Genomic DNA, 23,076 nt, shown 5'->3' on the forward strand with positions numbered 1-23,076 from the left:
GCCGTGGGTCCACTGTGCTGAACACTGACTTTGGTCTCTACTGAGGAGAGAAGTGTTCCTCACACCCAGTGCCTCTACGCAAACCTACTGTGCCCGTCAGAGGAAAGCCTGCATTTCAGAGCACGTTTTAAGTATAAATGCCTTACTTTCCAACAAATACAACAACGTAATTTCAACGAAGGCTTGTCTATTAACTATACACATTTCCTTAGGAAGCTGACTTCAGTACATTAGAGTGCCTTATTATTAGAATACCAACTAGAAATAAATGAAAACCCTTGAAAATGTTTTGTTCCCCAAAGAAACAGATTCCTAGATACACAGGACAAACTGGTGGCTGCCAGATGGGAGGGAGGCTGGGACTGGGTGGAAAAGGTGACGGATTAAGAAGTACAGATTGGGCCCTAACTGGTTTGGCTCAGTGGATAGAAGGTCGGCCTACGGACTGAAAGGTCCCCTGCTCGATTCCGGTCAAGGGCACATGCCCAGGTTGCAGGTTCGATCTCCAGTAGGGGGCATGCAGGAGGCAGCCAATCAATGATTCTATCTCATCATTGATGTTTATACCTCTCCCTCTCTCTTCCTCTCTGAAATCAATAAAAAAAATTTTTTTAAATGTAAGTACAAATTGGTAGTTAAAACAATCACAGGGATTAACGTACAGCATAGGGAATTTGGTAATGTTGTAATATCTGTGTATAATGTACACTTATGGGGGATCATTTTGTACATTATATAAATATCTAACTACTATGCTGTATGCCTGACACTAATATAAAATATTAAGTGTCATCTGTAACTGACATATTAAAAAAGAAAATATTTTGTTCCCATAAGCACTTATAAGCCTCTACTCTACAGTCCTGATACACTTCTGTGTAAATGCTATCTTCACAAATGGTCCAAAGAATTTAGCCCACCTCCGTCAAAGAAATTACAGGCTCTTACTTGAATACAACTTTATTCTTATTAAATATCTAATTCTTAGCTTAAGTCTATAAGGTTTTTAAAAAAATTTTTTTAAAATCTTTATTGTTTAAAGTATTACATATGTCCCCCTTATTCTCCTATTGACCCCTGGGAAAACTAATAGACCACCCTATCAGTTTTCTTTGAATATTTTGGTGTTCCTTTCTCCAAAGAAAACGTGCTACAGTGTGAGAATTAAAGGAAAGTGCTTGAAAAAGGGTGGCTCAAACTTAAAAGATTCTACTTTGACATCTAAAGATAAAAAAAGTCCCCATACCTGAATCACATGCTCATCGCTTGTTATTTCTATGGCTTCATGGCAGTGGTCTAATGCTGTAAACACTGAATTACAAGCCCTGAAAGTTGCAAAAGATCGATGTTAGTTCTACCATAAAATCATTTAATTTACCCAAGTAAACAGTTCCTCAGGTTCATTACAGCAATGTACCTTCCGATACTGCTTTGAGAAAAAAAAAAAAAAAAACACCAAAAACCTAGGCTTTCGAACTAAATGAGTAAGCAACAGCATATATTTTCATGTATGTGATACAAAGAGAAGAATTATAACCAGCAAAATATTCATGGGTAATAAAATGAACTACAGCCCAGCTGACGTGGCTCAGTGGTTGAGCATCGACCCATGCACCAAGAGGTCACTGGTTTGATTCCTGGTCAGGGCACATGCCTGGGTTTCAGTCTGCATCCCAAGTCGGGGAGAAGGGGGCGGAGTGCAGGAGGCAACCTACTGATGTTAATGCATCGATGTTTCTGTCTCTCTCCCCCTCTCCCTTCCTCTCTCTCTAAAATAAAAAAATATATATATTTAAAAAATAAGATGAGCTACATATATGCTGAATGGAACCTTAGTGCTGATGCAGGAGCACAAAGGTGTAAGGGACCATCTCCTAGGTCTCCCTGTTCTATACCCACGATGCTCCCCCTGACCTCTGTGCGTGAAACGGAAGTTCCCATCAGTTAAGAAAACACACTTAAGCCCAAATCAGATCTGAGGCATTCTGGCCTCTTGCAATAGGCACAAACGCTTCATCCCCTTTTTGTGTGACCTCAAATACACAAGCCTTCCTAGTGCTTTGCTTTCACCCACGCCCACCGGCCTGCTGCAAGGCGGATGCCCCTCGCTGGGTAACGGCACAGCTCTCGGGGGGGAGGGGGGGTAGGTTTCTTGGTGACCTTGGCTGGTTATCTGGAATATCTGAAATCATTTCAATTTCTCAATTCTTGGAAAGAATTTTAACTCTTCCAAATCTAGAGCAACTCCAAATACAATAAGTTACTATCTAACAGCAAGTATGTGACTAGTTCCTAAAGTTCTGTTATTTGCACTGGCTGTTGAAAGAATACCAGTGAAGGCTTTCTTATCCGTTCCATAAAAGATGTTGATTTACTGGATGGATGTTCTGTAAAAAAAACTTTTAAAATGTTATTCATTTTTTCCACGCATAGTGGCATCTAACGCTGCCATCCTGTTTTGAACTATTTGCCAGGCATAGGGCAGAACAAAGTGGGTGAAATCTGTTCCGTGTTTGGCCCGTTTGAGGACCTCGGACAACTTTTTATCTTTGCCGACTCTCAGTTTCCTCATCTATAAAACGAGGGAAACAATGCACATTTTATAGGCTGTTATAAGAATCAAAACAGTCTCATGAGACATCTCTCAAAGTACTTGGGACAATATAAAAATTCAACATATGGCACTTGTTATTTGTAAGATCCCAGAGTCAGATTTCTTGGTTCTCTAAGGCTTTCAAAGGCTGTTGGTGAAAGGGGAATCATAACCTATCTTTTCTCATGATTATCCCTGAAATATCAAACCAAGAATGGAAATAACAAACCACTAACCAGCAAGGTAACTTATATGGGGAGAGAAGGATGTCAGCCCAATGAAAGACATGCTTCTATAGTTGCAGAGACTGAGGTCGCTGCCGGGTGTGAGGGTGAGTAAGATAATTACGATGTGGGTGAACAGAGGAATATAAACCGAACTGATACTCCTGATAAGTGCAGTAAGTTTTCTTACTGAAACTGCTCCAGGCTACCTAATTTGAACTGTATACTGTCCTATTAGCACCTCTGCACGCTAATAAAATGTCACTTAAAATAAGAGAAAAAGATGCCCTAACCGGTTTGGCTCAGTGGATAGAGCGTCGGCCTGCAGACTCAAGGGTCCCAGGTTCGATTCCGGCCAAGGGCATGTACCTTGGTTGTGGGAACATCCCCAGTTGGAGGTGTGCAGGAGGCAGCTGATCAATGTTTCTCTCTCATCAATGTTTCTAATTATCCCTCTCCCTTCCTCTCAGTAAAAAATCAATAAAAAAATATATACATTTAAAAAAAAAATAAGAGAAAAAGAATAAAAGAGGACTTTAAAGTTGTTACCCACGCTGATACTGCACCGCCTCCCGTGAAGAAGCAAGTCTCAGAAGTATTTCCCAGGGGCCTGGAGCAGAACCCACTCGGCACCACAGGAAAGCGGTCCCTGGTCCCCAGAAGTTAGACATCAAAGCACACGCTCCGAGGGCTAATTCCTCAGCTGTGAGAGCTGCAGAATTAAGCTCTAGCCCATTTTATGTGATAAATTCCTCTTTTGCCCAGGGTTTTCTTAAAGTACCTGTGTGTCTCAACTAGGTATGCAAACAGGTACTTCCGAGTACTATTGCTTCTGTCAATTCAAGGGGCTACTTTATACAAGATCTTAGCTCCAATCTGCAAAATTTATCTATTAAACATTCACTGTATGATCATCCACAAAGTCTAAGATCTTCAATAAGTACTAGAGGCCTGGTGCACAAAATTTGTGCACTGGGGGGGGGGTGTCCCTTAGCCCAGCCTGCACCCTCTCCAATATGGAACCCCTCAGGGGATGTCCGACTGCTGGTTTAGGGATCGGGCCTAAACCAGCAGTCAGACATCCCTCTCACAATCCGGGACTGCTGGCTCCCAACCACTCGCTTGCCTGCCTGCCTGCCTGCCTGATTGCCCATAACCACTTCTGCCTACCAGCCTGATTACCCCCTACCCACTCCACTGCCAGCCTGATCGATGCCTAACTGCTCCCCTGCTGGCCCAGTTGCCCCCAACTGCCCTCCCCTGCCAGCCTGGTCACCCCTAACTGCCCTCCCCTGCAGGCCTGATTGCCCACAACTGCCCCCCGCCGCCAGCCATCTTGTGGTGGCCATCTTGTGATGACATGGGGTGGCCATCTTGTGACCACATGGGGGCGACCATTTTGTGCAAAGGCATGATGGTCAATTTGCATATTATCTCCTTATTTTATAGGTAATGCACAATGGACAAAGCAAATTGTCATCAACAGGTGAGGTGCGAGGATATTGGTGAGACACACTCCTGGAGTGCAATGTTTAGATGCAGGCTTTAAACCAATTTGGCTGATGGTTCTATTTGAATAGACCTGCAGCAAAATGAGGTCATCGACTTGAATCGTGTTCTCAGAGTTTCAGAATTTAATTCCTTATATTAATTATTAATACTCTTCATGCAGAAGAGCCCTCGCTTCGTTTACTTTCTCTTCTTGGGAACCTTGTAACTCTGTGCCTCAAATGGATTTTTGTCTTCTTCAGGTTAAGAAGTTGGCAAACTGGAAAAAGCAGCACAAGGAAAAGTAAGCTTGGTGTGGAAACCCGACGTACAGACGAGGTAACCATTTCCCCCTCACCTCCTTCAGGCCCTCGGAGGTCCAGAGGGAAAGGCAAGCGTCAGAGAGGCTGGGCATGAAGTCTACAGGCAACACAGTGGTGTAAGATGTGTGTGTGTGTGTGGGTGGGGGGGGGCAGAGTGCGTTAGACCAGTGGTCGGCAAACGGCGGCTCGCAAGCCACATGCAGCTCTTTGGCCCCTTGTGTGTGGCTCTTCCACAAAATACCACGGCCTGGGCGAGTCTATTTTGAAGAAGTGGCGTTAGAAGAAGTTTAAGTTTAAAAAATTTGGCTCTCAAAAGAAATTTCAATCGTTGTACTGTTGATATTTGGCTCTGTTGACTAACGAGTTTGCCAACCACTGCCTTAGTCTGAAAGCAGGACACCTAGATTCTACTCCAGCGCTACAGCCGACACACTGGGGAGCTGTGACCAATCGTGTCCAGTCTCTGGTTCTCAGTGTTTTCCTCCGTCAACTGTGGCTGAGGTGGTTGGGTTCCATAATCTCTTGTGTCCTACCAAAGATACTCTGGAATCTACTCAAACAACACACACACACACACACACACACACACACACACACACACACACGAGGCCACCTGGAACAGGGTAGGACTGCACAAGGTGGTGGCTTGTAGAGTCTGAACACAAAGCCACATCCCAGCAGGGGGATGGGAGGGATAGGGAGCAAGCGAGCGGGGAGGGAGGCAGCGTGGGGTCAAGGTCGGCACCTTCCTGGGCGGTAGAGCAGCTGGGCTGTGCGCGAAGCCTTCACAGCTGGGCTTCTCCTGTGACGCCAGGCGGTCACGCAGAGCCCACGTGTCGGTAGCTCCCTGTAAACGTCCATTCCTAACAGAGATGCAGGGTTCCACAGAACACAAAGTTCTGCCCATCTTTTAGAAACTGATGTTTCCAAAACCGAGGACTGCTACCTTCGTAAGACTTGGAGTAAAATGAACATGGTTTGGGTGTAACTCCTGGATAACGGAGATCAGACTAACGATGGCACACAGCCGGTCTTGCATTAGTATAATCAGCTTCAACTCCCAATGAGTAGATAAACCCTGTCTGTATTTTGGATAACATAGTTGTCTTCATAATGAAGATGCGTAAGGATTAGAGATAAATGGTCATCATTCACCCCCATTTCCTTCGACATTCCCCATTCATGAATCCTTCTGTTCTATAAAGCAATTCATCAAAGGCTCTCAGAAATGAGATGCAGCTCTCCTATTTTTAAGAGTTGTTCTATAAATCGGAATTTTAAAACTAGACAGTTTTTGTTTGCTCACGTGACCCTCGCTTTTCCCGTGGTTAAGTGTGGTTACCACACATGCAGACCTGACGGGAGGATGCGCCTTCAACGTCCCACCCCACCCTTGCAGCACAGGCTGTCCTTGCAGAATGCCAGTCATGCCACGGATTTAGCTGCAGCTGGGGGCGGAATTGCAGGGGAAGCATTATATAATTAGACGATGATTATTCTGGCATTGTATAATAAAGAGCCTCATTTTTCCCAGTCGGCAGCAAGTGACAGTCGCTTGCCTGCCTCTGGGGTGCTGGTAGAGGCTTCAGAGGTCCTTGAATGCCCTAGGGAGGGGGGAGGTCATGGTCTGGGGTGGGGAGAGTGCGTTGACCCAGGAAGAGTCAAACCCTGGGCACACCCCACTCCTCCAAAAAAGGGGAGGAAACTGGAGAGTTGAGGCAGAACAGCCAAAAAGCAACAGAAGAAGCAGACCCCTTAGCCCTCCTCTGGCTTTCTCCGGTGGAGAACTCCCGTCTTCCCCCATCACACACACATCACCCCTCATGCCCCCTTCCCACACGGGGGCCGGGGGAGGGGCTGCCATCATGCTGGTTGCTCATGGCTGGGAAGAGAGGCTCTTTGCCAGCCTAGCGTCAGCTGGGTGAGGGGTAAGGAGATGGATATGCTGGGCAAACCCTCCTTCCGGGGCCACTGCCTGGGGAGTCAAGTCCATTCGCCAACTGCACACTGACTTGTATTGGGAACTTGAGCCTTTCCCCCAGGCAGCTTCCGTCAGTGAAGAGAGAGACATTCTGGGACTTGCACAGGGTTAGGAGCTCGGAAATTTGCCAAGTTCTGAGTCTGATGAACCCTGAAGGGTTTTAAGGCCTGGCTCTATTCATTAGCAAATAACCAGAAGCCCTTTCTTTAAGCCTCGTGCTGACTGGCTAGGCATGTTTAGTTCAAGCTGCCAGCGCGACCTCCGCCCGCTCACTCTGACATCTGGCGTGTGCCATCACATTTAATGTTGCCCAAGGAAACGCACATAATTACCTAAAGTAAAAGGAGAAAATTACCTATCAGAGCAATAAGGTATCTATCTGTTCATGTTTTTGAGATACGACACAGTAAAAGATTTAAACCAAATGAAATCTCTCTTTTTCTAATTCTATTCATCGTGAAAACATTTTTTTTTAAAGAAAAAGCACAAAGCCTTTTTACCCTCAATTAAAAACAGTAGAGACCTCCAGCAATCGAAACCATCAATGCACAATAATAAAAATCATTCATTTCTGAAGTAAAGGCAATGTGCTTTTCTTGAAAAATTCTATGAAGTTCTCTGGAGCTAACAAATATGTGGACACGAAGAAACCAAGGGATTTAATTATTTACATATTCAAAAATCTTTGGCAATATTCCTCACGAAAAACTGTCAAAATACCTAAATTCCCACTGTCTGAGGTTCTTCTTAGTTACTTTCCCATCTAAGAAAGTGACTGTTTCTTAAAGCTCTCTACCCCCCAAAAAGCAGCTTCCCTGACCCGGCGAGCCCCAGGACCTGCCTCTGTGGGTTTATGCCAATACCCTTTACTCCCAGGGGACTGAGAATGGCAGAGAAAACTTAAGTTTAAAAGGGTTTGATCCCCTTTGAATGCAAATTCAGAAATCAAGATAAAAAGAAGTATAAGCATTCCAGTGAGATGCCTTCTCATTTTTTGCTGAGCCTGAAACCCCCCTGACCTAGCAGTTGGCCAGAGGGGGAAGCCAGGCTGAGACTTTCTGGTGTCCTAGGGCCATGAGCCACTGAGGACCATAGTTTGGGGAGAGCCTCCACAGTCCGCTCCTCTTTCTCTGCTTGAGGGGGGCAAGTGGAAAACATCAGGGTCCGGAGAGTATACTCGAGTGGAGCCTGAGCCAACCAGGCCTGAGCTAGGACCTTGGCATTCCAAGATGCCCCAGAAGCAGAACATCCCACGGCCCAGAGCTCTGGCCAGGCCCTCAGACAATTCCATCCAGAAGCGAGCCCCAGAGAGCAGCCTGCTTTTAAAGCACTCTATACCTGCTCAGAGACCTGAAATCAGCCTCTTAGAGATACTTCATGCTTGGAGGCCACAAATGGGTTTTATGAAATCACTATCGTGGTTACATAGCAATTATTATGGTTAGCATAATAAACACGCCAATTGGTTTGCCCCTATCCCTAACAATCCATGGAGGAATTTACACATGTTGCAAGTAGTAAGCAGAAAGTAATCCTGAAAGGCTACTCTTAATCTCGATCTAATTGTACAAAAATTAAACAGTACTTTTCCCAGGGTACAATTTTAAAACTGCTGTAAATAGTGGGAAATACTGCCAAAATAAGAAATGCTCCTAATTTATTTCATAATAACAAAGGGCTCCCAGTTTAGATCCTGCTGTACCGGCTACCGTTACTTGTTGAACGGCTTCACAGTCCCCGTGACTGAGCCGGGAGCCTCTCCAGAGCTGCTACCCCGGGTCCCGTCTGGTTTGCCCACATACCGGAGTTTGAACTGCGAGCGAACTTCCCCGTGCTCTATTTGAATCAGTTCATTATAGCAGGCAATGATGCTGCTATTCTCCATAAATCTCTGAAAAAAGAAAGCAAATACAACACGTAAGACAGATACAATTACTTCCTTCGGAGTCAAATAAAGAAGCTTAACAGCTTTCCCTACCCAAGTTCCTCTGTTACATAAGACAACTAGTGGAGAAGATGAAATCAAACAGTTGTCAAGGTGTTTGAAATGCCTGTTTAAACACAGCATGGGCTATTGTACACTTAACTCCTTTTGTAACAAAGGTGGGAAAATCTTCACGACGCATACCGACAGGAAAATAAACGCAGCCTTGCTAATTGCAGAAACACCTGTGCTTCCTATTGCACCAGTAAAAGTCTTCTAGGGGGTGGGGGTGGCCAGGGAGAGGTCCATGGGGGAAAAAGGAGACATGTGTAATACTGTATGTAATATTTAAACAATCCTATCTAGTAACAGAGTAGTATGCAAATTAACCAGCACTCCGTCACAAAGATGGCGCCGCCCATAGCCACAAGATGGTGGCGCCCAGTCCTCTCAGCCCCCCAGTCCCGGAGGGGAGGTGGCAGCCGCTGAGAGGAGGCAGTGAGAGCGGCCTGGTGGGATGCTCGCTTCGTCACCGTGGTGACGAGGCAAGCGTTTCTCGTCCAGCTGCAGATGGGCCTCCAGGCCACGGAGAGCCTCTGGGCAGCGGGTGTGGAGCGGCCAGGCCCCGCAGAGAGCTACTGGTGCACGGATTTGTGCGCAAGGCTACTAGTAAAGGATAAAAAATAAATAAAAGTCTTCTAAAACCCAACACTGGACGTGTTTGGTGTGAGCCACACTGCGAATGGTCTCGAGGGGAGAGGCCCTTCTTCGCTTCCTTCCTCATCTTCTGAGTGCCCATTGCACCCTCTTCTCTCGTCTCCCCCTCCCCCTCTCCCCTCCTCCTCCTTCTCCCAACCTCCCCCCCCCTCCCCCAAACACACACACACTTCCACTATCTAGTGTGGATGGCTTCTCCTTGGGGAGCACCTTTGAAGCCACGGGTCCCCACCGTTGCAGGTGGAAGCTGGGAAGGGCGGAGGAAAGGGGGATTCCGCCATGAACACACACAGGAAGGAATCGCTTTCCCTTTCTTTGGTGAAGTTAAACACGTTGGGTTCAGGATGAACTTCTGGGCGGGCCACGGTTGCCTATGTCTAATTCTAAATGTAATACACATTAATTTTACAGGATGTAACATACAGAAAATACAAAGGAAAATCCCCAAATCACTGGCAGGATCACAAGCTCCAGCTGTTGTTAATTTTGGCTCATCCCCCCTGGGCTTTCAGCGCGTTGTGCGTTTGCGTGTTCCGTGTGATATTTTCACTTTCCTATCTAAGAAACGATATTTTATATTTTACTTTTCTTTACGTCTAAGAACTTCCACTGCAGTGACAAGCGGCTTTCTGCAGGTGACGGTTTCCCAGCCCTGGAGCACTTTGTTCATACTTGGTACTGAGTGAGTGTTTTGTGGACTAAGGGCAACGGAAGACGCCAGTGCCTCATATTTTGGGCATTTTCAAGAGTGTAGTGAACCCCTCCCTCTGGAATGATTCGAGTGAATGAAAAGCAGTCGTCTTCCCACGTCAGCATCCTTCACCTGGGCCTGTGGTTAAGAAGCCAGGTTCCTGGGCCCACTGGCAGAAATGTGGGCCCGCTTCGTCAGCACAGGCCCTCCCGGCCCTCAGGAGGCCCGGGCGCCGCGCTGCTGATGCGGGCTGTGCATGCTCAGGGCTGGGGGGAGGCGAGAGAGGCCTCACTGGTTTCCCAAACTGATGTGACCACAGCGGCCTTGGCCAAGGAACACCTGCTAACAGCGGTAGGCCCACTAGTGCCCACAGACAGTCTGAGAAACACTACTTCAGTGGGCCCCGCAGGGAGCTGGCATTCTCACTCTGCAGTGAGTGTGAGCTCTGGCACGCTATTTCACCTGTTTTCTCTTCTGCTCAAAAAGGAAGAAAATCCCCAGCCTCTCATCTGTAGACGAGGATGAAATCAGTTGCCCGGAATGGAGCCGAACTGATAATAAATCTGAGCTGTCCCTTTCTCCCCGGGAAGCCTCCCGGGGAGGAGCTGTGTCTGACCGGCACGCCTAGCACAGCATTGCACGTGTCAGTGCTCCAGGAACACTTGTTCAGCGGACTGCGCACCGTTTCAAATACAAAAAGAGGGACGCAGCGGCTGATATAAAAACAGCTGCACTCGCCCTTCGCGAAGGCACCGGTTTCTGACAGGCTGGGAGGGCACGGGGCAGGATGCTCGCCCCTCACGCGCAGCGAGAGGCTCCGGGAGCTGCTGGGGGATGTTCACGGCACAGTTTGTTCCTGGATCCCTACGCGGGGACCCAGAGTCTGAAGCACCGGCCAATCGGCTAGCAACACAGGCTGAGTCTCACCAGATGATTTCATACAATCAAAACGACTCAGATGGGAAACTACCTCACGGAAGGCAGAATCGCTGGCATGTTTGGATGGGTGGTTGGGTAGAGTGTTGCCAAAGACAAGGTTTTGCCCAAAAAAGGAGGGCAGCCACCCGGAGAGCAATCTCAGCTGATCTCATTTCATAGTAACTCAGGAGGGAAAGCATTGGCAGGTGCGATGTGCTTCCCTTTGGAAAGTGCCCCAACTATGTGGGGGCGCCCTGACCCAGCTGGCAAAGGCCTCGATCAGACCAGCACGAAAGAACACAGGTGTCCATGACAGGTCTCGTGTTTCCTGCTCCCTCTGTGGGTCTGATTCAGCAAGGCGGACGGCAGAAAGCATCTCCATATCTGGACAGAGGGCAACGAAACCTTCTAGAGCAGCACAGACAGGTTACGAAGCACGTAAAAAGGAACAACGGAACTTTTCCCTCCTAAATTGACCGCATCATGTTGCCTCCAACAAGGGCCAGTTGCTCTCCCTAAGTTTTCCTGTGAGTAGATGTGCAATTCCCAGCATCACTCCAAATGACAATCCACACCCGTCACAGGTAGGAACACTGAGCTGAAGGCGAAATTCCAGAAGGACACCCGGCAGCAGCTACAGGGGGTCTGGAGGATGTCACCCACACGGTGTTGCTCCTATCCTTAGTAACGCGGTCCCGGGGGGAGGAGAACCCGCGTGCTCACACTCCAAGAGGTCCTGCCTCAGAGCTCCAGGGCCAGGTTGGGCCGGGGTGCAGTGGGCGTTCAACATGAAACCCACTGCCCCCCCATGAAACCTGTGGATGATTTTAGGTTATTTCTCAGGAAACGATCATTGTAAGTGGAGAAAGAAGCCTCAGGCTTCTCTACCAGCATTCCTCTTGCAGAACTCAGAAGCACTGCTCTGCACGCTCACCGAGACACAGCGTGGAGAACAGCTCTCAGAACCGAATGCCGGCCGCTGAGACGGGATGACGGACTAGAGGAAAGTGAGGCGAGCGATGCCGCTAACGAGAAACACTCGTTCCTAGGACACGTGTGAGTCACTGTGCTACCTGCCTGTTTCACAGAGCACTTTGCTCCACACCGAAGCAGAAAACAACCGAAGCACAAAACTGCTGCCCATGGCGATTTCCCCCTTTCTGCCTCTCCATGGTCTACCACGAAGACGGGATTGTTTGTTAACTAGGGGCTGCAAGGTACCATTCCTTACACCACCCAAAGGAACCTCCACAGCTCACAGGCACGGGCAATGTCCTATTTCTGAAGGGAAGGAGGCATGGCTCCATCTACTTGAGATTCAGATTACTCCCATCAAGAGACCAGGAGATGCCAGGGAAGCCTGGTTTTAGTTTGTTGGTAAGTCTCCTTGCAGTAATCAATCTTCACTGTTCAGTTGAACAGCAGTTTAATTCACGTAGTCACTCAAACAACATGATTTAAACCAGGAGCTCACAGGATGCGGTGGCCGTCCTGGGCCTGTCCCTGGGCACACGCTCTGACCAGGCCCTGACCAACACGAGGCCTGGGTGCCCACTTAGTGGACTCGCCTACACATAATCACGTGCACACAATGAATCTAGCCAACTGGACTAAACGAGAGAACCTTGGGACTACAGAATGTTGACCTAAGATGTGTTTCTATGTCATTACGTATCAGTAGCTAAGGTATATGAAGTTTTGAGAGAAAAAGGAAAAGAAGTCCGGCTAGCAGTTGCCCGTTACCATCCCATGAGAACAGTCCCTCCCTCCCTCCCTTCCCCGCCCTGGGGCTTAGGGTCACGCATGGATGTTGGCTGTGCTGTGCTGGGAGAGTTAGGAGAAGGTGCCCGCACCAGAGGGAGGTGCTGGCCCGCGTCTACGTACCCTGCTGAAGCCTGCGTGCAGAAGAGGGAGGACTGAGGCCTCTTCATGGTCGCCCGATCTGCAGCAAAGCAGAAAAGGTGGTCACTCAGCAGATACAAACCAGGGGTCCTCACACTGAACCGTGGAGAGAGAGCAATGAGGCGAGCATGGCGCTGGCTCTCGGAGTGACTTCCTGACCAGCACGTGCCCACGGGTACACATGCCTTCAAGGACCCTGACTCCCACACTGACCTCCAGATGCATAAAGCACAGAATGGCAAAGGAAACTCCCGCCGTGTGCCTGAGAGCATGGCTGCAGGTGCACGTGAGTGGCTGTCCCCCGCTCTAGCTGCCGTTGGAGTTGGAGCAAGTGTGTGGGGCAGTCCCACAAAGGGACAAGTAGGGGCAATGCTCGTCCCAGAGACCACTGTCCTCTTTGCCGTCCCCAACCCCTCTGAGAGCACAACTCCCACCCCCAAGACCTCGCTGGGTCCAACTCTCAACTCGAGGAAGGCAACAGGCACCATAAGCGGCCGCAGCCAATAGCCAAATGGGCAAGACGTGTCATGAGGAATGCCGAGTCAGAAAGAAAGAAGAGAAAACAAAAATTGATTACTGTCACTCATTTCGGGGGAAGGTTTCCTATAGTGAGTCTACAGCTGGGTCTCAGAACATCAGCCTGAGTGCAAGGTGTGGGTGTGGGTCACCACGAGGCGTGCAGGGCTGTCACCATTGTGAGAGAGGAAAGGCTTCCGAGACAGCCAGAAAGCAACGTGGTGACCACACCTTGAAAACAGGGGAGGAAAATGGAAGAGAGGGGATTGGGTGGAGGAGCAGACAGAGAACAGGAAGGAACGCCCAGTGCTCACCTGGGGCATTCCTTGTAGCTGAGCCCACCCTGCAGGGAGAGGCCGCCTTCCCTAGCTCCTTCTCTTGGAACTCAGGGTTCTCCTTGGCTGACTGATAAATCAGGACGGGCACTAAATGGGTTCTAGAGGAATTAATAATGTCCTGTGTCATGTACTGAGTGGGACAAACTCAGAATTCATGTTTATTATCGCTCTCTCTATATGAAATATTTTGTTAAAACATTGGCGGGGGGTGGGGGGGAGAAAAGAGTGCTTTGTTCTTGGGAACAAGCCGGGCTTGGGGGACGCTGTGGGGCCTGGTGCACATGAGGTGTCCATGCCCAGGACCTCAGAGCCCCCCCAGATAAAACACGAGCCAAAGGGCTGAACAAGGACCACTGCACATCTTCGCTCTCCTCATCGCTCCCCTCGAGGCCCCATCCCCCACCAGGATGGAGGAGTGGAGAGGAACCACTGGGACAGTTTCTGCACTTTCCTTGCCCCACAGCCAGTGGCAGGTATCAGTGAAAAGACACAGCTCTGAACAAGAGACTCAGGGAGCACCAGTTCAGTAGAAGTTTTTGGTTAAGCCAAAACTTTGAAGCCAGGACATGGCTCTGGAATGGAGTATTTCCACTCTCCCCTGTCCCGGGCTGGCCTGGGGGGGGCGGGGGGGAGCCTAAACCCTCCCGAGTTGCTGGCTTGTCAGCTCCTTCCTTGCAGAATCCGTGCCCTTTGCCACATGGGTCCAAGTCCAGAAGATCCTAGGCCCTAATTAAGGTCTTATTCTCTCCGAAGCTAATGATGGCCATTACTTGACTATAACATTTGATACTTGCAAAGATTCCAACCACTGCAGCTTGTACAAACAACTTTTTCCTTCCAGATCTTTCATTCTAAGTGCTGGCCATTTCAGACAATGAACCCAGCAGAGCAGTTTCTCAACCCACAATCTTGTACCTACAGCTTAATTCCTCTTTCCTGCCTTCCAACATTGGCATGCATCCTAGTCCTGCTTCTAGCCACATAACTGTCCCAAAACATAAACGGCACATCCCTTTTCTTACAGTGGATTTAGTGCCTCTTTGTTCTCATGCTACCATTTGTTTCCTCTTAAGTGAAAATCAAGCATTCTTTTTTTCTCTCCCATCTCTTTTCCTTAAAGAAGAAGAAGAAAAAAAAGGTAAGCTGGATTCGTGTTCTTTCCAGATCTCCTCCTTCACACATTTTGCATTCATTTCCAGCATCTAATGAAGTAACCATTTTTTCCTGAGGTGAGTATGTTGCAGCAGCAATTCGATATGATAGGGAGAAAACATAAATATTTCCAGAAACATGCAAAAAAAAACAAACAAACAAACAAAACCCACACACACACACAAAAAAAAAACACCCAAAGCAGGTTGCTGCTGTAGGGCCAAGGACATGCCCATTGTTTTTCCAGCTCCGAGACTGGATGACATCAGACAAATGTCTCAGCAAGAACGGGACGGTTTCCAGCAGGGATGGGAGGCGAGCTTACGCTTGTGAAACCACCGCGAGGATCACCGTGTGCTCCGCGAGATTTGTGGCCCGGATCGACCTGCAACAAGAAGGTGCCAAGTCAAACCAGGTGACCTCGCTGTGCTACATCAAACCCATGTGAAACCGCTTCACACCGGAAACGGTACATCAGGTCTTCCTCTGAAGAACAGCTCTGCTGTACACCGGGCACTAGCACAGGATTGAATGTTAACTGCAACTGAAACACTCTAACTAAGCACCACGTGGATGCAAGATGTTCATGAGGGAAACTGGAGGGTAGGGGTAGGTAGGAACTGCAGGAACAGTCTGGACCCTGCACAATTTTCCTGTAAACCTGAAACTTCTTTAATAAACAGAGCTATTAAACTAAAAGGACAAAAAACAGAAAAAGTCCATGTGAAAGACAACAAAGAAAGATGTCCTTGTGGATCAGGACAATCTCTTTGTGTTATTAAAAAAAAAAAAGAAAAAAGAATTTTTTAACTCCCAGGCAATTATCCAATAGGTCAGATCTGCCAATTTTCCACTTCAAAAACCGTCAAATCCCACTTAAATTCCATGTTTTCTGACTGAAATTCTACTCTGCAAAAAAAAACACACAAAAAACTGGCAGTCCTACAATTCTCTGGTTATCAGTTTGTACTTGGGGAGGTAATTGGGTTGGATCTTTTTTCTTTTAAAATAGTAGTTAGTTCAGAAAAATGAAAGTACTTGCTGACAGCTGGATATACAAATGCAGACTAAAATGTATTAAATGGTACACAGACCCATCCCAATTTCCCAGTTGCACTGTTGTTTGTCCTCTGATACTTTAAACGACTGGGGCTGAGAAATGTTGCAATATGGCAACTGTCACCACCTCTGCATTGTTAGTTTATTCCCTAGGAACTTAACGGGATTAAGACATGTAAGGGTGTAGACTTTAGAGGTCGGTGAGTCTTCTTAGAAAATGTGTTTTGAATGGTACAGCTCAGATTCTGTATTATTCTGGTCAGGGGTCATGAAATGGGTGAACTTTTGTTTTTTTAAATCCTCACCCAAAGATATATTTCCCATTGATTTTTTTAAGAGAGAGAGAGAGAGAGAGAGAGAGAGAGAGAGAGAGAGAGAGAGAGAGATCAACCAGAGAGAGACACATCAATTGGGTCCCGGGATGGAACATACAATCTATGTACATGCCCTTGACCAGAAATTGAACCCGAGACCCTTCAGTCTGAGGGCCACCACTTTAACCACTGAGCCAAACCGACCAGGGCTGGGTGAGCTTTTAATGAAGTGCCACCTACTCCGATCTTGGCACAAATATGAATGCGTGTTCTGACCCATCCCCTTGCTCTGGCCTCTGGTTATTTTAATATGGCTCAAAAGAGAGCCGCCATCTCCCACAACAGAAGCGTCGGGGCTGCTCCCGGGTAATTTGTGAAACAACATGTGTTCATTTTCTTTCTAGCTACTGGGATTTCAGGTCCTCTCCACGTTAGCCTGTTTGCACGACTGCTCTCCCAGGGGGAGCCAGCTCAGCCTGCTTGATCCTCTTCGACTCCAGAATTTCCTAACCTTTTTCAAAAATGTACCTTCCCCGTTTCCTGTTCCTGGAGGCCTCCCTCTGTGTGGGTAGAAGGCTTGAGAAAACGACCAGCTGCTGTCTTCCTGGGAAGCGCAGCTCCCCTGGTGCATAAATAGTTGAATGGCAAATACCTTTGCAGACAGCGCCTGACCTCCCTGTGAGTCACTAATAGCCTCCAATGTGAGCACAGGCGACTTCCCACGCAGCACACAGGGCCGTCCTGGTGAAGTGAAGCTACCCGTATGTCCTACCTGGTAGCCTACTGAATTCTCAGCAGAAGTACCAGTTAGCACCTAATGAAAAAAACGCACAGTGTTTCCTCTACTCTCAGGAAACACCGAGCACTTCACACCTTCCTTCAGCCTCTTCCTCCCCAATGAGGCGCTAAGTGTACCTTCTGGGCTACATCCAAAGGGGTGGGCCATTGGACAGAGGCTCAAACTCTGCTGCGAACATAACTGGGCTGGAGCACACACTCGCTTAGTCTTTGAGACTGGCTTCCGGTGTTGGGGTGGCTGCCTGCTGCTTCCCGCTTCCCGCTCAGTCCTCCCGAGGAACCGGTGTGGTCAGAGCACCTGGACCTCTTCCTGGTTGAGAGGACTAAGGGGGAGCCTGGGGACGGACAGGGCAGGGGTCCAAGGGAGTGTGTTAAGCTAAGATCCAGTCTAGCTCAAAAGCCAGGGATCCTGGACCGCAGATGACAATAGAGTGCACATTTGCCGGGAGCATGTCCCAGCTCATCCTAGGGAACACGTCCTGGCAGGCAGGCAGTCAGGAATCGGGGCACCCTCATGGTGACCGGTGACAGCGGTAAGCACGCCAGCAGGCACGCACCCGGCCTCTGCACTGCACAGACCCCACTGCTTTTCTGTGCCGCCAAGACAGACGTACACTTATTAGGAAACAAAACTCCATTTCTTTATGTTCCAGGAAGGTTGTAATGCCATTCTGCTAAAAGGGGTCTTTGCCTGAATTAAAAGAATTCTTCCTATTAATTCCTTCTTTTTACACCTGAAGCTCATCTTAAATCGATCTATGCATGCACAAAGGACTGTAGTACCTATCACAAAATCAGTCAAGACAAGGGAAAGAAGACAAACTTAATTATCAAGGACCCAATTCTATCCTGAAAGTCATTTAAAAAGGAGGAATGTTCCTAATCACCAAAACTATCCGCCAAATATTTAATGATACATTTTATTTATGAATATACATAATAAATAGGCAAATATTCTTACGCAGGAAGATAAAATTACTTGAGACCAATAAGACATTTTAAAATAGGTCCCTTAAGAAAAATGCTTTGGGAAACGGAAAGCTGTCAAAGACTAGCAAAGTGATGCCCGTGATGAGAAGCTTTTCCTCGTTTCTCCTCAGGGTACCCAAGGCTCTAAGAGGCCATGCCCCTACCTTTCACGCCATTTACTATTTTCAAGAAAATTCCAGCTCCATACGTAACTGGAGTCCGCCTTGGCCTAGCATTTAATTAGTGACCTCTTCCTGTCTCGCTTCAAAGCATTCCACTGCTGCTAAAGGGATCGGTTCATCCAGCGCGAACTCTGAGGGCTGCGTTTATTTATGATCAGGCATGCGTTTCCTCCCTGGAACAAGCGTTTCTGTAAACAAGTGGGGGTGTGGGCCCCTGGAAGATTTTCTCCAGCTGCAAAGTGGCTGCCTTCGCCCCGTGACTGCTGTCGGATCCACCCATCTGTGTCAGGCAGGGGGAAATGTATATTTCACACATTTCTGATGCTCATTTTGGTGCAGAATAATTAAGATTAAAGTATCTGGTTTACATCCAAACCATATCTGTATAATCTGGTTTACATCCAAACCATATCTGTATAGTAAGAACTGTGTGAATTTTAATGTATTTGTGTGTGTGTGTGTGTGTGTGTGTGAGAGAGAGAGAGAGAGAGAGAGAGAGAGAGAGAGAGAGAGAGAGAGAGAGAGAAACATGAGCAAAAACTCAGGGGAGAAAATCCTGCAGTTTTCAGTAGCACCCAGCTCACACCTCTAAATACATCGGAACTCAAATGCAAAAAAATAGAAAAGGTGTGATACATCTATAGGCGGAGCTACAGCTTTCATCACAGAAAGCTGAATAAACTGCTTAGGAACATCAACACGTATTTTAGAAATCTATGGGTTGGAACTAAAGACACCTAAAAATGAACTCACTTCAGGCTAAGTGGACATCTCCTAAGCATATGAGATTTAAGGAAGGTACCTGCACACAGCCTCTGCATCGAAGTTCCGAGCCTGTCTGTGATCAATCACAATAATTTCATGATGTTTATCCAGAAAGCATTCAAGGGCTGACTCTGGAGTCCGGGCGATATTGCATCTGAAACCGGCTCTGTCACAGGCCCACCAGAATCCATCACTCTGACTGTCCTCCTTCGCAAAGATCAGCAAAACCTGGAACACACAGACAGGAGCACCTTAACAGCAGTCATCCTCCTTAGAGATGGCATTAAAAACAGGCCTCTGGAGGGAAGCTGTCTGGGTTCGAATCCCAGCTCCTCCAACAGCTTCCAGTGTGTCTCTGAACGAGCATTTCCTCGCTGGGGCCCCCCGTTTCTCCTCTGTCAGGTGTGAGAGCAGCAGTGCCACGCAGCCCGTTGTGAGACTTGAATGAGCACGGAATAGCTGCTGGTGGTGATTTACTTTTAATTTCCCAAGAGCCTTTGTTTTTAAACAGATAAGGCGGTGAAATGATGAGCAGGATACTTAGCACAGGTTAGACCCTGGCTCACATATACACCTCTTTGGCTCTGGTGCAGGTGGTGTTTGCCTCATGGTACCTGGATGACACCTCTCTGAACTTGGGACTTAAATCCATATAAAGATTCAAGAAAGGAAAGGGACTCAAAACAACCTGCAAAACTAATTCTAACACCAACTCTTGCTGTAATATGGAATGAATAATCATGAACCCTGAAAGTGATGGAGCCAAATTGGGCGCAGTCCCTGCAATGAAAAGGAGGTGGCAGTACTGCACACCGTGTTCCCCTCTTCCTCCCTGGGCGCTGGGACCCAGATTCTCTGGCCGCCAGAGGCAGCCTTACCCTCACCTGAACTTGTTCATTTGTTTACCTGCTCACAGTCTATCTTCTCCACTAGAACTGAACTTCGGGTCAGCAAAGACCTTCCTAATCTCCTTCCCTGCTGGACCCCTGTGCCTGCAATGGGCTGGCACTTAGTACTAGGTGCTCAGTAAATATTTGATGCGTGAAAGGATAACTACTTGTTGGGGTTCCTGCAAAATGCAAGAGGTATTTACTATTAGTGGGAACAAGACTACATCACAGCAACAGGTCCAATTAAAAAAACCACATAGAGTGCCATTTGCCAACCACACCCAAGCACAGATGAAGTTAAGAGACTAAATCTCATTTTGGTACAACAGCATAAAACTGATGAATGTTCTATGGAGAGACTCCCCTAAGACCTAAATGCCCAGCCTTTAAAAGCCCTCAAAACGAAGGTCGTGCCCTGGCTGGTGTAGCTCAGTTGGTTGGGCATAGTCCCATGCACCAAAAGGTTGCTGGCTTGATTCCTGGTCAGGGCACATGCCCAGGTTGCAGGTTCGACCCCTGGTAGGGGGCATGCAGGAGGCAGCTGATTAAGGTTTTGCTCTCATATCTGTGTTTCTCTTTCTTTCCCCCCACCCCTCCCCCCTCTCTAAAAATCAATAATAAATAAATAAAAGAGATCCTAGTGTGTGCTCTTGCTCCCTTGGAACACGCCCACCCTTCTCCTCCCTCTCTTCTTCCCCACAGCCATGCATCTCCTAAACTCTAAGGGACCCCACCAGACTTGCAACCAGGGCAGCAATGGGCAGCAGCCGTTCGTCCAGGGTAACTTCCAGACCTTTCCCCAAGATTCCCTTCTCTCTGATTTCTTAGTGAGCCAAAGCTGCCCAGCCTACGCTCATTTCCCCACCGAGTCCCTCTCCTGTTACCCTAGGCCAGTGGTCGGCAAACTCATTGGTCAACAGAGCCAAATATCAACAGTACAACGACTGAAGTTTCTTTTGAGAGCCAAATTTTTTAAACTTAAACTTCTTCTAACGCCACTTCTTCAAAACAGACTCGCCCAGGCCGTGGTATTTTGTGGAAGAGCCACACTCAAGGGGCCAAAGAGCCGCATGGGGCTCGCGAGCCGCAGTTTGCCGACCACGGTCCTAGGCTCTTTCTTGTTTCACTGTCCCCAGCTTTAATAAACATCCTCTAAAACACAAAAAAGAAAAGAAAAACATAATAACTTCATGACACGGCACTTATTATTCCTCAGTATCCACTTCTGGCTTAAACAATGAGAAACAGAGGGTAGTTTCTTAACTGGAAGACCCTTCCTTTAAGGCAATAGCCACTATCATTCTTCATGATGAAATACTGAATACGTTTCACTTAATATCAGAAGAAGAAATACTGTCCTACCATTACAACTATATCTTAAGAATGTTTTGTTAACTGAAAACTGGCAATATATAAAAAACAGAAACAATAGTGTAATAAATCTCCTGTACCAACCACCCAGCTTCAGCAACAACCAGCTCCTGGCCAGTCTGGTTGCATCTCTCCCCCTACCCACTTTCCCAAGTCTTGTTTTACTTTGCAAATCTCGCACATCCTATCATTTCATCCATATGCACCTGTTGAAGATAAAGACTCTTTTCAAAAACAAAAAAGAAAAAAGAGAGAACTCATGAACATGGACAACAGTGTGGTGATTGCAGGGGGTGGGTGGAGGTGGAAGAGGGGATAAACGGTGATGGAAAAAAAATATAATTAAAATTTTAAAAACCCACAATACAGTTCATACCTAAACCTCTCCAATAATTCCTTACCATCATGAAATACCTGGCTGTATCATCAATGCCATTGGTTTTACACTGAATCACTTCCTGTTTTCTGAAAGCCATGTTCCAGAAAAATAATACTTTTCAGCATGATTCTGACATTTCCTTCTTAGCATGAGGCTTGAAATCACAAGGCAGCCACACTTATTAAGGGCCCTCTCTGGGCAAGGGTCAGTCAGGCCCTCCTCAGTCCAGGGTGCTCCTAAAGCCTCCGGCCAGGGAGCTACTCCTAGGAAGAAGTGGGAGGTGACTCTTCCAAGGGGAGTGAGGGGCACAGCCTTGTGGATTGTGATAGCGAAAGGAAACCCTTCACATGCAGTCATTACTGAGGGAGCTGCAGTGAACAAAACCGGGCAGAATAAACTGCTTCGTGCAAAAAGGCAACAGCCCTTACTTGTGGAGCTGTGCTATTAACATGAGAAGCTCGATATGCAGAGCCTGAAAGTCAGAAACGGAGACAGAACTTCTTGTCTCTCCGTGGTCTGGCTGATTTATGGATTGCTAAGCAAGAGACCCAGTACTTTATGCTTCCTTTATACCACTGTGCCTCAGTATTTGACTAATCCGATAAGAACACAACTGCCTTCCCATGTTGGGCGTCATTACAGGTATTAACTTCACATGTCTTACGTGTTCTTAAAAAACTGGAGAGTTCCACTTTCAGAACAATAATGTCATCATTCAGCTAATATTTCCTGAGTGCCTACTCTGTGTCAGACACTGTTTTTAATTGCTTAGAGTATGCCCACGAATGAATTACAGACCCCTTTCAGTGTAGTGGTGGAGGGACAAGCAATAAACAACAGGCACAGTAAGTAAGCAAATGGCATGGATTATTGAAAGCGATGAGCGCTGTGTAAAATCTGTGGAGCAGGGTGTGGCATGCTGGTGGGAATGCAGACGGGTGCAGTCACTGTGGAGAACAGTATGGAGTCTCCTCAAAAAAATAAAAATGGTGCTCCCATTTGACCCAGTAATCCCACTTCTATGACTATATCTCAAGAAACCAGAAACACCAATTAGGAAGGATATATGCACCCCTATGTGTTCATAGCAGCAGTTTACCATAGCTAAGATTTGGAAATAGCCTAAGTGCCCATCAGCAGATGAGTAGATTAGAAAACGGTGGTACATCTACACAATGGAATACTACCCTGCTATAAAAAAGAAGGAATTCTTAACATTTGCAACAGCATGGATGGAATTGGAGAGCATTATGCTAAGCGAAATAAGCCAGTCAGAGAAAGATAAGTATCACATGATCTCACTCATTTATGGAATATAATGAACAACATAAACTGATGAAAACAGATCCAGAGACAGAGAAGCATCCATCAGACCATCAAACCTCAGAGGGAAGGTAGGGGAGGGTGGGGGTAAGAGGGAGAGATCAACCAAAGGACTTGTATGCATGCATATAAGCCTAACCAGTGGACACAGACAACAGGGGGGCGAGGGCATGAGTGGGGCGGGCAATGGGGCAATAAGGACACACATGTAATACCTTAATCAATAAAGAAAAAAATTTTAAAAGAAAAAAGAGTGGCT

The 23,076-nt window shown here is 47.3% G+C and overlaps 1 protein-coding gene across 10 annotated transcripts in view; it reads right to left on the minus strand.

Moving 5' to 3' along the window:
• PDE8B (phosphodiesterase 8B) overlaps positions 1 to 23,076 on the minus strand; it is a 178,041-nt gene that overhangs the window by 60,122 nt on the left and 94,843 nt on the right. For all 10 annotated transcript variants that reach the window (XM_054715142.1, XM_054715148.1, XM_054715140.1 and 7 more), the window contains 5 exons: positions 18,892 to 19,082; positions 15,093 to 15,152; positions 12,744 to 12,801; positions 8,412 to 8,500; positions 1,247 to 1,325 (listed from right to left, as the gene is read on the minus strand). In XM_054715142.1, coding sequence (XP_054571117.1) covers positions 1,247 to 1,325; positions 8,412 to 8,500; positions 12,744 to 12,801; positions 15,093 to 15,152; positions 18,892 to 19,082 — 477 coding nt within the window. The remainder of the gene's footprint in view (positions 1 to 1,246; positions 1,326 to 8,411; positions 8,501 to 12,743; positions 12,802 to 15,092; positions 15,153 to 18,891; positions 19,083 to 23,076) is intronic.

The sequence above is a fragment of the Eptesicus fuscus genome, chromosome 4, assembly GCF_027574615.1.
Source record: "Eptesicus fuscus isolate TK198812 chromosome 4, DD_ASM_mEF_20220401, whole genome shotgun sequence".
NCBI classification, from domain to species: Eukaryota; Metazoa; Chordata; class Mammalia; order Chiroptera; family Vespertilionidae; genus Eptesicus; species Eptesicus fuscus.